General features: G+C 47.8%; 1 protein-coding gene across 4 annotated transcripts in view; it reads left to right on the top strand.

Annotated features, from left to right (window-relative positions):
• The window catches only part of LCORL (ligand dependent nuclear receptor corepressor like), a 114,345-nt gene that overhangs the window by 39,922 nt on the left and 58,229 nt on the right, over positions 1–16,194 (top strand). For all 4 annotated transcript variants that reach the window (XM_075346914.1, XM_075346916.1, XM_075346915.1 and 1 more), the window contains exon 2: positions 6,442–6,507. In XM_075346914.1, coding sequence (XP_075203029.1) covers positions 6,442–6,507 — 66 coding nt within the window. The remainder of the gene's footprint in view (positions 1–6,441; positions 6,508–16,194) is intronic.

Raw genomic sequence — 16,194 nt, 5'->3', positions numbered from 1 at the left:
CATCAGGGCATCGGGATGAGCCAGAAGAAAGTCCCAGGACTGTTGCATCTTATGGATGCGTCAATTCTGGGTGGCTGCAGGCTGATATTTTTAGGCTTGGGGGAGGGGGTGGGGGGGCTCCCAATAACGTGGGCCTCCCCAGCCTGAAAATACCAGCCCCCAGCTGTGAGACTTTATCTTGGCTGGTTATCAAAATTGAAGGGGGGGGGGGGGGGGACTGCACGTCATTTTTTTTAAATTATTTAATTTATTGTACGATAGACGCCCATCGACGTCTGTGATTGGCTGTAGTCAGACAGCTGTCACTCAGCGTGGGGGCAGGTCTGTCTGCAACCAATTACAGCCACCTGTGATCAGGGAAGGAGTGAATATGTTATGAGCTTAATGAGCAGCTGGCTCTGGAAGATGAAAGAACTGCCACGGGAGCAGTGTGACAGCCGCCCGGTCATCGGTGAGTATGTAGCGCTTGCTCCAATCTCTTTGTGCTCGATTCTGGTCCCCATAGCCTTTATAAGGGGAGCAGCATCTGGCCAAATACCAGCCCTCCCAAACCGCAGGGACAAAACGCAAAAAGAATTTACATGCTGCATATTTGTAGTCACTACAAAAATGCAGCTAAAAAAACTGCACTGTGCGGACAGCAAAAATGAAATCTCCTAGACTTTGCTGGGGAAGGAAATTCATGCAGTTTTTAGAACAAAAACACACCCAAAAACGCGGCCCAGTAGTATTCATATTTGCCTTTAATCTCACAAATTTGGTTTTGCCAGAATTCAATTTCCTTTTGCTTTGCATGCAAATCCGGAAAACTTTTAACTGACTATTCACAAGGGTGGCAACGGAGTTTAAAATAATTTAAAGGGAATCTGTCAGCAGGTTTTTGCTATGGAAGCTAAATCAATCATGCTGTAAGGGTTAACACATACAGTTCATGCATGCCTGTGTTCTCACTGTCTTTTTTTTTTTTTGTCGTTTTAATGTCGTTATCTGGCTCCTACCATGTTGTCCGGTGTACCCCCTCCGCTGACACCTCAGGGGAGGCTGGTGTACTTTGACAGTCCATGTCAGAGAGTCTGTATAATCTGTTATCTGCCTAATAGTGAAACAGTTTTGAGTACAGGCTCAAATTAAAACTGGGTTTATACAGCCATTTTGGTACTGATTTTCATAATCAGTACACGGGCCTCTTCAGGTCTAAAACTAATTAATGTGTATTTTTTTTTTTTGTGTGGAGTCTGGTACCCCCCTGTAGATACTAAGGCAAATCTCAGAAATCTTTTCATGCATCTGTTATTCCCTTGTATTTCATTTCACAAATTGACATGAGATAATTTTAACCTGCTGAATGTATAGAGGTATTAAGAAATTTTCTGATTCCATGGAAACGGTATTTGTGTCATATACATTATTCATCAGTTCCTATGGAAACCCCAAGTGATAAGTGGTCAGTTGCTTACAAGTTTAATAGAGCAGTACATAAAATGAAATCTGTATCGGAGAGACCAGGTAACGCTCTTTATCCTCCATAAATTAGATTGTCGGCATCTGTCACTGTGCGAGCGTTGCCTTTATAGTCCGTCTATTGTGTGGCAGTAGTTGTTAGTTGGTTCTTTTTAGTATCTTTTTAGTTTGGTTGTTATCAGTTTTATTCCTATGCAGATAAAGGAAAAAAAATAAAGGTCTATCCAAGTTCTAAAACCCCACTGTGCCCCAGTACAGGAGACTTTTGTCCTCTGTTCTCCCCCAGCCATGGGAGCGGTATGAATGTGTCCTGCCGCTATGTTAGTGATGATGGGCAGCGCCGCTCTGCGCTTTCTTCCCCGTCCATAGACAGTGGAATAGGCAGGCACCATTCAACAACTCTTGGCCATGGTCTTGTGGCTCGGGCAGGTCGGGGACATAAGTGCCTGGTTCCTGTGATTTGTGGGGCTCTTAGCGTTGCTGCCCACAGCAATCTAACCATCACTGATCCAGTAAGGCTGCTTTCACACCTCCGGTTTCTGCAATGCGGCACACTCCGGCACTTTGCAGAAAAATCGCAACCGTTTTTTTTTTGCTGCCGGTTGCGTTTTGTCTGCATAGACTTTAATCAGTGCCGCATTGTGCCGCATGGCCTTGCGTTCCATCCGGTTTTTGCCGCATGTGGCAGATTTAGCCGATGCGGAGGCCGGATGGAACGTTGGCTAGCACGTTTTTTCGTGCGGCAAAAAAACCCGCATCGCGCTGCATTCGGCCGATGCGGCGCATTTTTCAATGCATGCCTATGGCGGCCGGATGCGGCGCGATGCGGCAAAAACCGCATCCGGCTGCCGCATACGGTTTTTGCCACTGCGCATGCTCAGTAGCATGCCGCAAGCGGCAAAAACCGGACGGGCCGCAAAGAAAAAACTTATGCAAAGGATGCGGTGTTTTCACCGCATCCGTTGCATAGCTTGCACAGCCGGATTGAGCCGCAGAGCTCAAGCCGGATGTGTGAAAGCAGCCTAAGGCTACTTTCACACAACCTTTTTTTTTGGCATCAGGCACAATCCAACGTGTGCCTGATGCAACGGATCCAGCGCAGAATATGCAAGATGCGCCGTATCTTTTTTTTTTTTTTTTTTTTTTTCATATACAGATCTGGTATACCGGATCCGTCAAACTGATCCGGCTCATCCGTTTTTGCATCATTTTCGTCTTTTTTTGCCGGATCCATTTTTTTACAATAATTGGAGCATGCTCAGTTTAAAAAAAAAAAAAACAAAAACGTATCCGACGGCCGCATCCGGTTTTTGCCGCATTATGCCGTATCCGGCGTCCATAGGCTTCCACTGTAAATCAGGCTGGATCTGGCGCAATGCGTTTTTTTGTCAGAGACAAAAAAACGTTACAAGAGACGTTCCATCCAGCCGCCGCATTAGCCAATTACACCAGATCCGGCAAAAACTGGATGCAATGCAAGGCAATCAGGCACAATCCGGGGCTAATACAAATCAATGCGGATAAAACTGATCCGGTGCCGGATCAGATTTTATCAGTTTTTGTTTTTTTTTTTGTTTTTTTTTTTTTCCCGGATTGTGCCTGATGGGGAAAATAAACTGATGTGTGAAAGTAGCCTAACTGGGTAATATTTTTTTGGAAACTGAAATACGCTTTTAAGTGGTTATGAATGCTAGTGATGGCTCATAAAAGTAGGAACATTTTGATAAATCGTTGCTTTTTTACGTGTTTCGAAATAGTTGTATCTTATCTTACATGTGCAAATCATCCCATGTGAAGTGACTAATTCCCACTGACCGCAGATTTTCATGCATTTTTACCTCCGATAACATTGAAAAGCACCTGAGAGATTGTAGCAGCTCCTTGTAAACGTTGTGTATTGAAGTGGCTTTCCTTTGTCCTAAAGTGAAGGCCTTTGGCTAGGACTTGCCATCACGATGGTTGGTGGCCCAGCCTCTGGGACTCTCCTGTGCATAGATCTCCATGTAAGTGACCCCACCACTATGGTCAGTTACTTGCACAGCTGGGTGGTCCTTTTTACTCTTGGAATCGATTGAGGTCCTAGCTCTGACCCTCACCATTCAAAAAGCGATAGCATATTGCTGCGTTATGCCATCACTTTATAAGACCCCTCTTACCTGATAACCAAGCTGCAGTTTCCCATGTTTGGTTATGGGCTCTCTCTGCACCGCTGGTAATGTATTGTACTATTAGCTCCTGCAGTCTCTGGAGCAGTCTGGTTCCTGCCCCCACTGTCCGATACAGATGTGGACCCCGGGGAGAAGGGTTTATCACTTCTGCATCTTTATTTGCCAGCTGCACCGCACATAATGACCCTATGTAGTGTACCGCAGCATCGGCACTGATAATTCATCTTAAGGCTAGGTTCACACACTGCGTTTTTTTGACGCTGCGTTTTTTTGCGGCAAAAACCGCACCCGCGGCAAAAAAAGCGGCAAAAACCGCACGCGATTTGGTGCGGTTTTTTGCTGCGTTTTTGCTCACTGCGTCTTTATGCGTTTTTTATCAGTGAACAAAAAAAGGTCTGATGTCATTTCCTTCTTCAATGTGTTCTTCATTCTCCACTAGTGTATGCAGAAGAGCAGACAGCTGCAGAACTACAAGGCTCAGCATACTCCAATAGTGTATGCAGGAGAGCAGACAGCAGCTGTCGAACTACAAGGCTCAGCATCCTCCTTCCAGGACTGTATGCAGGATTTCTTTGCCCCCCCCCCCCCCCCCCCCAACCAAAAAAAAATGACGTGGGCTTCGCCATATTTTTGTATGCTAGCCGGGTACAGCAGGCAGGTACGGGCTGCCCCCAACCCCCAGCTGCCTATTTGTACCCGGCTGGGAACCAAAAATATAGGGAAGCCCTTTGTTTTTTAATTATTTCATGAATTTCATGAAATAATTTTAAAAAAAAAGACGTGAGCTTGCCCAATTTTTGAGTCCAGCCGGGTACAACTAGGCAGCTGGGGATTGGAATCCACAGTGCAGGGTGCCCATGCTTTCTGGGCACCCCCGCTGTAAATTGCAGTCCCGCAGCCACCCCAGAAAATGGCGCTTTCATAGGAGCGCCATCTTCTGGCGCTGTATCCAACTCTTCCAGCTGCCCTGATGCCGGGTGGCTCGCTGGGTAATAATGGGGTTAGGGCTAGCTGTATAGCTGGCCCTAAGCCTGAAATTCATGGTGTCACGCCAATATTAGACATGGCCACCATGAATTTCTAGTAAAGATGAAAAAAAAAAAAACACAACACACAGAAAAATATTTTTATTAGAAATAAAACACAACACAATTAGTGACTCCATCTTTATTGAAATAAAGAACCCCCCTCCGCAGTAATCCTGGGTCAAGGGTCCTGCGCCGTCCAATTTGGATACAATATCATCTGATCGGTTTGCTGGAAGGCAAAGCGATCAGATGTATCAGGTTCTAGGGGCTGAAGCACATCACACATCAGCTGATTGTATAGAAGCCGTTTATACAATCAGCAGATGCATCGGTGCAAAAAAAAAAAAAAAAAACTCATGTGCTGATTACCGGCAGCTCCTGGAGCGATTGGAGGAGTCTGATCCTGTCCGATCGCTGCAGCAGCTGCCTGTAATCAGGGATGAAGTCTCCTGACGCATCCGCTGATAGCTTAAACCGGCCGGGCGCCCGCGTCACCGCGATACTTACGATCACCTGATGCGTCAGGTGACTGCATCAGGTGATCCATCGCCAGGTCCTGCATCTATCGGAGGTGTCCCAGCCGTCTGCACACAGCCGGAGCGGGGATACCGTGAGAGGAGCATGGCACCGGGAGGCTGCAGACAGGTGAGTATGAATTATTTTTTTTCTTTCTACTGTTCACTTTTGTTTTCGCAGCCGCTTCCACCTCCCGCCCAGACATGGCGCCGCACGGCAGCATACATGCACAGGACGGGAGGTGGACGCGGCGGTGACGGTACCGGGAGGATTCACGCTTCTGTGTTTACTGACAGAAGGAATCCTCTTCCTGTACATGTCACTTTACTACCCACCTCCTGCGTTTATAGCTGCGTTTTTGGTCTTAGAAACGCACCAAAACGCAGCTATTTGCGTTTCTCATTGCGTCTTTCAACATCCCATTGCACTCAATGGATGAAAAGCGCAGGGAAAAACGCGGGAATAATTGACATGCTGCGTCTTTGTGGCACCACAAAAACGCAGCTGAAAAAAAACGCTGTGTGCAAACAGCAAAAAAATGAAAACTCATAGACTTTGCTGGGGAAGCAAAGTCATGCAGTTTTCTGAGCAAAAACGCACCCGAAAACTGCGAAAAACGCACTTTGTGAACTTACCCTTAGGGCCTGTCCATCCTGTGATTGCTGGATCTCTGCACGGGAAAGCAGATCAGCCCTGCCGGTGGGTTTCCAGCACATGCACAAAACATTTTTGCCAGCTTATAAATTCAAGCATCCCATAACGTTGGGTCTACCTGAGGCTCGGTTGACCTGGCCTTTTCAGTAAATGTGTACATTTATCTGTAAGACAAGCATGGAATACCTTAGCTTAGAATTGTGCGCTGTGCTGTTCCCCTTATTTTGGGTGTTTTTATCATCAGCGTTGTGTCTTTACACACTCTTCATGACTTAGCCAGCCTATAGCTTTATCACAAGGATGATGGTCTCCCCCGAGGACCAGCACAACCAAGACCTCTGATAATGATGTTCACCCATCAGGAGAGAGATTCAGGGCCTTGACTCTGGGAGTCAGAAAACAATCTACATTTATTACCATGAAAAAGATTTTCCAGTAAGTAAAAAACAAAAAAAACAGGAGTGATCCATTTTTTTTTTCCCCCACTTTATTTGCGGCCCAGTCCCTTACAGATCTTTCCCGAACTCTTGTTTGAAAATCTCTTAACTCCTGCCTTGGACTGTTTTGACAGGTAATTAATCAGGAAAATTATAATCCCAATTTTTCTTTTCCAGGCTTCGAGAGCATTCTAGAAGGGCTGTATGGACCAGGATTACGTAAAGACCTCAGTTTATTTGATGGTAAGATGCTCATTTTCTATCTTTTGAAATAAGAGAGAAACCAGATATACAGTAAGATTCTTTAACAGATTTTTTTTTTTTTTTTTTTTTTTTTTTTACGGTTTGCATTCACTTAACCCTTCACGACTGAGCTATTTTCCATTTTACAAGAACTTTATATTTCTATCCACATAATGTCATGAGGATTATTTTTATTTTTTAGTTGTAGTTTTGAGTCTTGTCGTTCACTTGTTTTTTTTTTTTGTTTTTTTTTTGTTCCTCCCCCCCCCCCCCCCATTTATCCTGCTATCTATATGGTAAAACTGACCTAGCAATATAATTCACAATGACATGTGTATCAATTTTTGTAAATGGTAAAAAGTTAAATTTAGATGCAGCTCTGATGAGAAATGAATTAGCGATCAGACTGCTGATTATTATAGTCCCCTAGGGAACCTAGTAAAATAAAAAAAAAAAATTCAAATCACCCCCCCTCCCTTCGCCCCATTGAAAATTTAAGGGTTCTAAAAATTAATATACACAAATTTTATATCGCCGCATTCAGAAGCGCCCGATCTATCAAAATATAAAATCAATTAATCTGATCGGTAAACAACGTAGACTCAAAAAAAAAAAGCCAAACGCAAAAATTGCAGTTTTTGGTCACCACAAATTTTGCTCAAAATGCAATAACAGGCAATCAAACGTAGCATCTGCACAAAAATGGTATGGTTAAAAACATCAGCCTGAGACACAAAAAATAAGCCATCACTGAGCCATAGATCCCGAAAAATGAACGCTGCGGTTCACAGAAAATGGTGCAAAACGTATGCCACTTTTTTTTTTTTTTTGGACAAACTTCTGATTTTGTTTTTAACCCCTCAGATAAAAGTAAACCTATTCATGTTTGGTGTAAAAGAACTTGCAGTGACCTGAGACATCACACCCACACATCAGTTTTACCATATAGTGAACACTGTGAATAAAATATCTCAAACAATAGTGCAATCGCACATTTTAGCTCCTGGCACCCCAACAAATGATTGATTTCCCATGGGAAGACCTTTCTGGCCAGAGCACTCCTTTTTAGCTTAAGTAAATGTTATCTTACATGATGGCCATTAAAATGACGTCTTCCACCACCCTTTCACCCCTCCAATGACTGTACCAGTAAGGCATTATGAACTGGGATTATCTTCATGGTACAATCCTTGTATAGTACAATGCAGCCAACATACATGGCACCAGTTAGTAGCCAATAGATGCATTATTGCTACCATTGCATTCTTAGATGAGGTTGAAGAAGCCTTGGGGTTGTGATCATCTTTGAGGGCAACATACAGTTTAAACCAGATATTCGTCAGACATTGGCCTACATACATTACACCAGGTAAAAAACAAACCCTAGGTCACATATTACCCTTTGTAATGGTGCCCTCTGTATAGGAAAGCGCAGTCAGCTGCACTTCCCAACGGTTCAATAAGGCTACTTTCACACATCAGTTTTTTGGCATCGGGTACAATCTGGCGTGTGCCTGATGCAACGGATCCGGTGCAGAATGTGCAAAAAAACGGATGCGCTGATCCTTATTATTTTTTTTTTTTTTTTTATGGATCCAGTATACCTGGTCCGTCAAACTGATCCGCCGCATCAGTTTTTGCATCAGTTTCGTCCGTTTTTTTACTATACATTGGAGCGTGCTCTGTTTAAAAAACTGATCCGGCGGCCGCATCCGTTTTTTGCCGCATTGTGCTGGATCCGGTGTCCATAGAAGCCATTGTAAATCACGCCGGATCCGCCGCGATGTGTTTTTTTTTTTTTCTTTTTTTCAAAGACAACGTTACAAGAGACGTTCCATCTGGCCACTGCATTAGCAAATTACGACGGATCCGGCAAAAGCCGGATGCAACGCAAGGCCATCGGGCACAATCTGGCACTAATACAAATCAATGGGGATAAAACGTATCCGGTGCCGGATCAGTTTTATCAGGTTTTTTCCGGATTGTGCCTGATGGGGGAAAAAACTGTGTGAAAGTAGCCTAAGTGGTATGCAGGCACCATGCTGGCCGCACGCAGTGGTAAAATCCGCTTTGTTGGTCTATTCCTGCAGTATACACTCAGCTAAGAGCAGATGCCGCATGCACAAAAACTAAATACAGCGTCTAGCACAGGATGTAGCGCACAATAGACGTGGTGATATGTAACCTGTATAGTGATATCCATAAGGACATAACAGGACCAATGGCCAGTTCCCTGGGGAACTAAAGCTAAATAGATAAATGCCGTCGGCAGAACAAACTGAAACAATCACATTTGATTTTACTGAAATATTTAAGTAACCTTGAAAATCCTATTGCTACGATGATCCCAGGAACTGCATCTAGCACGACGTAAGGCAGCCATTTAGGTTAGGCTGCACTGCCTATAGGTTAACGCAGGGACATGGCATACCCAACACAGGCATTAAAGGCAGTGACCACAGAAGCATTTTGAAGAGATTGTCCAAAATAAGTGTCTGCCTTATTGCAAAAAGCAGCACCAACCCGTGTAAAGTTTGTGTATTATTGCAGCTTCCAACCATTACTTCAGTGGCGGTGAGCTGCCGGACCCCACACAGGCTGCTGAGGGGCCGCGGTGGTCTTAAAGTAAGCAGGCATCTTTTTCTAATAGTGGACAACCCCTTTAAGGGTGGGAGGATTACAGCTGCTGCTGGGTTCACCTATTTTTGTCTTTTTTTGTCCTGGAAGCAGAATGTATCTTTTAAAGGGATCTTACGCGTCCTCAGTTAACTAATCAGGGGTTTAAACCCCCTTTAAAAATGATATGCATAGTCTCTGATTACACTTTGGTCATTCATTTACGATATGTGGTTGGAAAAAACATCCTGAGTAAAGGGCGCTTTACACGCCACAATATATCTAACGATGTGTCGGCGGGGTCATGTCGTAAGTGACGCACATCCGGCATCGTAAGGTACATTGCAGTGTGTGACAGGTACGTGCGATTGCGATTGAACGGTAAAACGTTGATCGCATGCACGTCGTTCATTTCCTAAAAATTGAACGGCAGGTTGTTCATCGTACCCGGGTTAGCACACATCGCAGTGTGTGACACCCCGGGAACGATGAACAGATCTTACCTATGTCCTGCAGCTCCCGCCGGCAATGCAGAAGGAAGGAGGTGGGCGGGATGTTTATGTCCCGCTCATCTCCGCCCTTCTGCTTCTATTGGCCAGCTGCCTCGTGACGTCACTGTGACGCCGATCGTCCCTCCCACTCCAGGAAGTGGACGTTCGCCGCCCACATCAAGGTCGTATGGACGGGTAAGTACGTGTGATGGGGGGGTTATTCGTTTGTGCGACATGGGCAACAAATTGAACGTGCCGCACATACGATGGGGGCAGATAAGATTGCATACGATATCGTATGCTGGATTGTATGGTGTAAAGCAGGCTTAACTGAAGCTGCCCCATATCACCAGATGCAGACTGTGTTACACAGGGAGCATCTGTCTGTGACTGCAGTGGCTGGAGCGAGCTCAGATCGCTGCTGTTTAACCACTTATTGTATTTAAATGTTGAGGAGAACTGTTGAGTTGGGTGGGACCTGCTGAAGACCCTCCTAGTTTGCAACCAAAGGCTCCCAGCGCTAACTTTATGCTTCAAACAGAACGGCGTGTTATTCATTGGTCTCACTAATCTTACATAGCCACATGTGAGAACTTTTTGCAGCGTTATGGGACAAATCACAGAAAGTGAGCAACGGGGGTCTTACTTTTGATCAATAAAAATATCAGCTCAGCAATGCAAAAAGCAAGTCCTCGTAGAGCTCTGACGGAGGAATAGTTACAGGTCTCAGAAAATGCTGTCACAAACTTTTTAACCACTAAAATAAAAAACCTTTTAAAGGAAACGTGTCATGTGAGAAAACATTAACCTACAGATGGCGTCCTGAACCTTCCCGGTGTTGTCACTTAGAGCCCCGCTGCCTGGAGAAAATGTTTCTCCCGGCAGCGCTCTGCATTGGCGCTGGCTGTCAGTGCAAGGGACATGGTTACAGCCGCCACTCACTATACACTGAGCGCTCACTGAACCAGCGCCGCCCCCACAACTGTAAGCTGGATCCTGCTGCGGGAGTAAAGTTAATTTCTTCCCAGTAGCAGGGCTCTGAGGCCTTGTGTGCACACTGCATTTTTTTGCTGCGGTTTTGCCATGGGTTTTGCTGCAGAAAAGGTGTGGTTTTTGCTGCTAACTTTTCTGCAGTTCTTCCCCAGCAAAATCTCTGGGAAATCCAAAATGCTGTGCGCGTACTGCGTTTTTTCCCTACAAGTTTTGCTTCAGAATTTCTGCAGCAAAAATAGAAGTAGCATGTCACTACTTTTCCGCAAGTACCTACTTTTTTGCCATAGATAATGGTAAAAAACCGCAGGGACCAAAACTGCAGCAAAAACGCAACAAACCACGGCAAAACCGCATGCAGATTTGGGTGCGTTTTTTGGTGCGGAATTCTGCCAGAGGGTGCGTATTTTTCTTAAGAAAAGCAAATGTCCCAGTGAGCACAGAACCTAACTGTCCCGCTACAGGGAAAGTTCAGAACGCTATTAATCTGCAGGTTAATAGCATTTTTTCATGTAAAAGGTTCCCATTAGGTTTGGTATTGCCGTACTTATACTGTCCCGAAGAATCGTGCTGCCAGCTTATTTCTTTTTCGCTCTATTGGGAGACCCAGACAATTGGGGTGTATAGGCTATGCCTCCGGAGGCCGCACAAAGTACTACACTTAAAAGTGTTAGGCCCCTCCCCTTCTGCCAATACACCCCCCGTGCTCCCACGGGCTGCTCAGTATTTTTGCTTTGTGCGAAGGAGGTCAGACACGCACAGCACAGCTCCACAGATTAGTCAGCAGCAGCTGCTGACTAGGTCGGATGGAAGAAAAGTGGGCCCATATAGGGCCCCCAGCATGCTCCCTTCTCACCCCACTTTTGTCGGCGGTGTTGTTAAGGTTGAGGTATCCATTGCGGGTACGGCGGCTGGAGCCCACATGCTGTTTTTCCTTCCCCATCCCCCTTAGGGCTCTGGGTGAAGTGGGATCTTATCGGTCTCCAGGCACTGAGACCGGGCTTCATCCACAACTCCTGTGGAGCCTGATGGATAGGAGCCGATACCGTTCAGGGACATGGCCCTGCATCTTAAAGGTACTCTGTATCCCTATGGGGACCGCGCACGGCATCACCTCAGCTTTGCTGGGTGTGCTAGTGCACCGGGGACCGCGGCGCTGACCGGGTCTATATGTGCCATTACACACTCAGCGTCGCTGAGTGTGTTTATATGTAAGGGCTACCGCACTGACCGCCGTTGCCACGGAACACTGCGGCGCGGCTGGGACTTGTAGTTCGCCGGGGACTTTCACGCGACCGCGCTTTTACGGCGGCCGCGTTTATTACTACAGTCCCCGGCTTCATTGCGGCCTAGTTTCCCTTTTTTTCTCCCGCCCTCAGCCCTGACAGGCAGGGGAAGGGCGGGACGCTGCACGGAGCGAGCAGCAATGAGGGCTGGAGTATGATTTACATGCTCCACTCCCCTCACTGTACACAGTATGAGCGCCCGTTTCGCGCTCTTTCTAGGCCACGCCCACAGCTTCCTCAGCTCGTCAGGACGCCGCAGCCATTCCTGTCAGCTCCACCGACGCTGCAGAGAGGGACATATTCATGGGAGACCCAGACACGGTCTCTGGTGGCCTCACAACCGCTTAGGCGGCTGGTAAACAGCACATGTGGTGCTAGCCCCATGGTGCTGTATTGTATGGGTACATTGTTTGTGTACTGTATATAATTTACACTGTATGAGCACAGTTCTTTCTGGCTATATACCCTATTGTGTTACTCAGGGAAAACTATAGCATGGCGCCCATAAAAGGCAGGGGTGCCAAAACACAGGCTTATTATGTTGCCTGCGCCGCATGTAAGACCCAGCTACAGGCAGGTTCCACTGACCCTCATTGTGTACAGTGTTCGACCCCTGTGACACTTCCTCAGCCGGATCCTCTGCTAAGAGGGGCCCAGGGGGAGCCACCTGTTGACACTGTCCAGGTGACGGGGACTGAGTTTGCAGCCTTTAAGGATCAACTCTCTGAGACTATGGCTAAGATACTAGAAGCCTTGCAGTCCAGACCGGTATCTCAGCAAAGGGACTCTGTTGAATCATTGTTCCCTGACCCCCCTCAGTTGGACCAACAATGTCCTCACGGGGTATCTCATACATCCCAGACGGAGGGTTCGGACTTAGAACCTAGCCCCAGATCGTCTAAGCGAGCCCGCTTAGAATTTCCCTCGACATCATATTGTTTAGGGTCTCAGCGGGGGGATTCTCTGGTTGATGATGCGGAAACAGCTGATCAGGATTCTGATCCTGGGAGCGCTCTCAATCTTAATTCTCCAGACGGGGACGCCATAGTGAATGATCTTATTGCATCCATTCATCAGTTGCTGGATATTCTTCCCTCAGCCCCTCCGGCGGAGGAGTCTGATTCTCAGCAGGAGAAATTTCGCTTCAGGTTCCCCAAGCGTACACAGAGTATGTTTCTAGACCACTCTGATTTCAGAGAGGCAATCCAGAATCGCCATGCTTGTCCGGATAAGCGTTTCTCTAAGCGCCTTAAGGATACACGTTATCCTTTTCCCCCGGAAGTGGTTAAAGGTTGGATTCAATGTCCCAAAGTGGATCCTCCAATCTCCAGACTGGCGGCTAGATCCATTCTTGCAGTGGAAGATGGGGCCTCGCTTAAAGATGCCACTGACAGGCAGATGGAGCTCTGGATGAAATCCATCTATGAAGCTATCGGAGCTTCTTTTGCCCCAGCATTCGCAGCCGTATGGGCGCTACAAGCTATATCAGCAGGTCAAGCGAAAATTGAAGCGGCCGCGCCACAAGTGGCTTCCATTACCTCCCAGACCTCGGCAATTGCGTCTTACGCTATGAATGCTGTCCTGGACTCTGTGAGCCGTACGGCAGTTGCGACCGCCAATTCGGTAGTAGTCCGCAGGGCCTTGTGGCTACGGGAGTGGAAGGCAGATTCCGCTTCCAAAAAAGCGTTTAACCGGTTTGCCAATTTCTGGCGACAGGCTCTTTGGCGAGCGCCTGGATGAAATCATCAAACAATCCAAGGGAAAGGATACATCCTTACCCCAGCCCAAGCAGAACCTCTCCCAACAGAGGAGAGGGCAGTCGAGGTTTCGGTCCTTTCGGGGCGCGGGCAGGTCCCAATTCTCATCGTCCAAAAGGTCTCAGAAAGAACAAAGGAACTCTGATGCATGGCGGTCTAAGTCACGTCCTAAAAAGGCCATTGGGAGCACCGCTAACAAAGCGGCTGCCTCATGACTTCTACCTCCTCTAGTAGCATCCTCGGTCGGTGGCAGGCTCTCCCGCTTTTGCGACACCTGGCTGCCACAAATAAAAGACCGCTGGGTGAGAGACATTCTGTCTCACGGTTACAAGATAGAGTTCATCTCTCGTCCCCCGACTCGATTCTTCAGGTCTTCTCCGCCTCCCGAGAGAGCCGAGGCTCTTCTGCAGGCGCTGGGCACTCTGAAGGCAGAAGGAGTGGTGGTCCCTGTTCCTCTTCATCAACAGGGCCACGGTTTTTACTCCAACTTGTTTGTGGTCCCAAAGAAGGACGGGTCTTTCCGTCCTGTCCTAGACCTGAAACTTCTCAACAAACACGTAAAGACCAGGCGGTTCCGGATGGAATCCCTTCGCTCCGTCATCGCCTCAATGTCCCAAGGAGATTTTCTTGCATCGATCGATTTCAAAGATGCTTATCTCCACGTTCCGATTGCCCCAGAGCACCAGCGCTTCTTGCGCTTCGCCATAGGAAACGAACACCTGCAGTTCGTGGCACTGCCATTCGGCCTGGCAACAGCCCCACGGGTTTTCACCAAGGGTATGGCTACTGTAGTAGCGGTCCTCCATTCTCAGGGTCACTCGGTGATCCCGTACTTGGACGATCTGTTGATCAAGGCACCCTCTCTAGAGGCATGCCAACACAGCCTCGACGCTACCCTGGAGACTCTCCAGAGTTTCGGGTGGATCATCAATTTTCCAAAGTCAAATCTGACACCGGCCCAATCGCTCACATACCTTGGCATGGAGTTTCATACCCTCTCAGCGATAGTGAAGCTTCCGCTGATCAAGCAGCGGTCACTACAGACAGGGGTACAATCTCTCCTTCAAGGCCAGTCACACCCCTTGAGGCGCCTCATGCACTTCCTGGGGAAGATGGTGGCAGCAATGGAAGCAGTCCCTTTCGCGCAGTTTCACCTGCGTCCTCTTCAATGGGACATCCTACGCAAATGGGACAGGAAGCCGACGTCCCTCGACAGGACCGTCTCCCTCTCTCAGGCGACCAAAGCTTCCCTTCGGTGGTGGCTTCTTCCCACTTCATTGTCGAAGGGGAAATCCTTCCTACCCCCATCCTGGGAAGTAGTCACGACGGACGCAAGTCTGTCAGGGTGGGGAGCGGTTTTTTCTCCACCACAGGACTCGGGGTACGTGGACCCGGCAAGAGTCCTCGCTTCAGATCAATGTTCTGGAAATTCGGGCAGTGTATCTTACCTTGAAAGCGTTCCAGCAGTGGCTGGAAGGCAAGCAGATCCGAATTCAGTCGGACAATTCTACAGCGGTGGCATACATCAACCACCAAGGCGGCACACGCAGTCGACAAGCCTTCCAGGAAGGACGGCGGATTTTGATGTGGGTGGAAGCCACGGCCTCCACCATATCCGCAGTTCACATCCCAGGCGTGGAAAACTGGGAAGCAGATTATCTCAGTCGCCAGGGCATGGACGCAGGGGAATGGTCCCTTCACCCGGACGTGTTTCAGGAGATCTGTTGCCGCTGGGGGGTGCCGGACGTCGACCTCATGGCGTCCCGGCACAACAACAAGGTACCAACGTTCATGGCACGGTCTCAAGATCCCAGAGCTCTGGCGGCAGACGCCTTAGTTCAGGATTGGTCGCAGTTTCAGCTCCCTTATGTGTTTCCTCCGCTGGCACTGTTGCCCAGAGTGTTACGCAAGATCAGGGCCGACTGCCGCCGCGCCATCCTCGTCGCTCCAGACTGGCCGAGGAGGTCGTGGTACCCGGATCTGTGGCATCTCACGGTCGGCCAACCGTGGGCACTACCAGACCGACCAGACTTGCTGTCTCAAGGGCCGTTTTTCCATCTGAATTCTGCGGCCCTCAACCTGACTGTGTGGCCATTGAGTGCTGGATCCTAGCGTCTTCAGGGTTATCTCAAGAAGTCATTACCACTATGAGACAGGCTAGGAAACCAACGTCCGCCAAGATCTACCACAGGACTTGGAAAATATTCCTGTCGTGGTGCTCTGCTCAGGGTTTTTCTCCCTGGCCATTTGCATTACCTACTTTTCTGTCCTTCCTTCAATCTGGACGGGAAAAGGGTTTGTCGCTCGGTTCCCTTAAGGGACAAGTTTCAGCGCTCTCTGTGTTTTTCCAGAAGCGCCTAGCTAGACTTCCACAGGTACGCACGTTCCTGCAGGGTGTTTGTCACATCGTTCCACCTTACAAGCGGCCGTTAGAACCCTGGGATCTAAACAGGGTGCTGATGGTTCTTCAGAAACCACCATTCGAGCCAATGAGAGATATTTCTCTCTCACGCCTTTCGCAGAAAGTGGTTTTTCTAGTAGCAGTCA

This window comes from Anomaloglossus baeobatrachus, chromosome 1 (assembly GCF_048569485.1).
Source record: "Anomaloglossus baeobatrachus isolate aAnoBae1 chromosome 1, aAnoBae1.hap1, whole genome shotgun sequence".
Lineage (NCBI taxonomy): Eukaryota > Metazoa > Chordata > Amphibia > Anura > Aromobatidae > Anomaloglossus > Anomaloglossus baeobatrachus.
The sequence above is the reverse complement of the archived record's forward strand: the minus strand, read 5'-3'. Positions and strand labels throughout refer to the sequence as shown.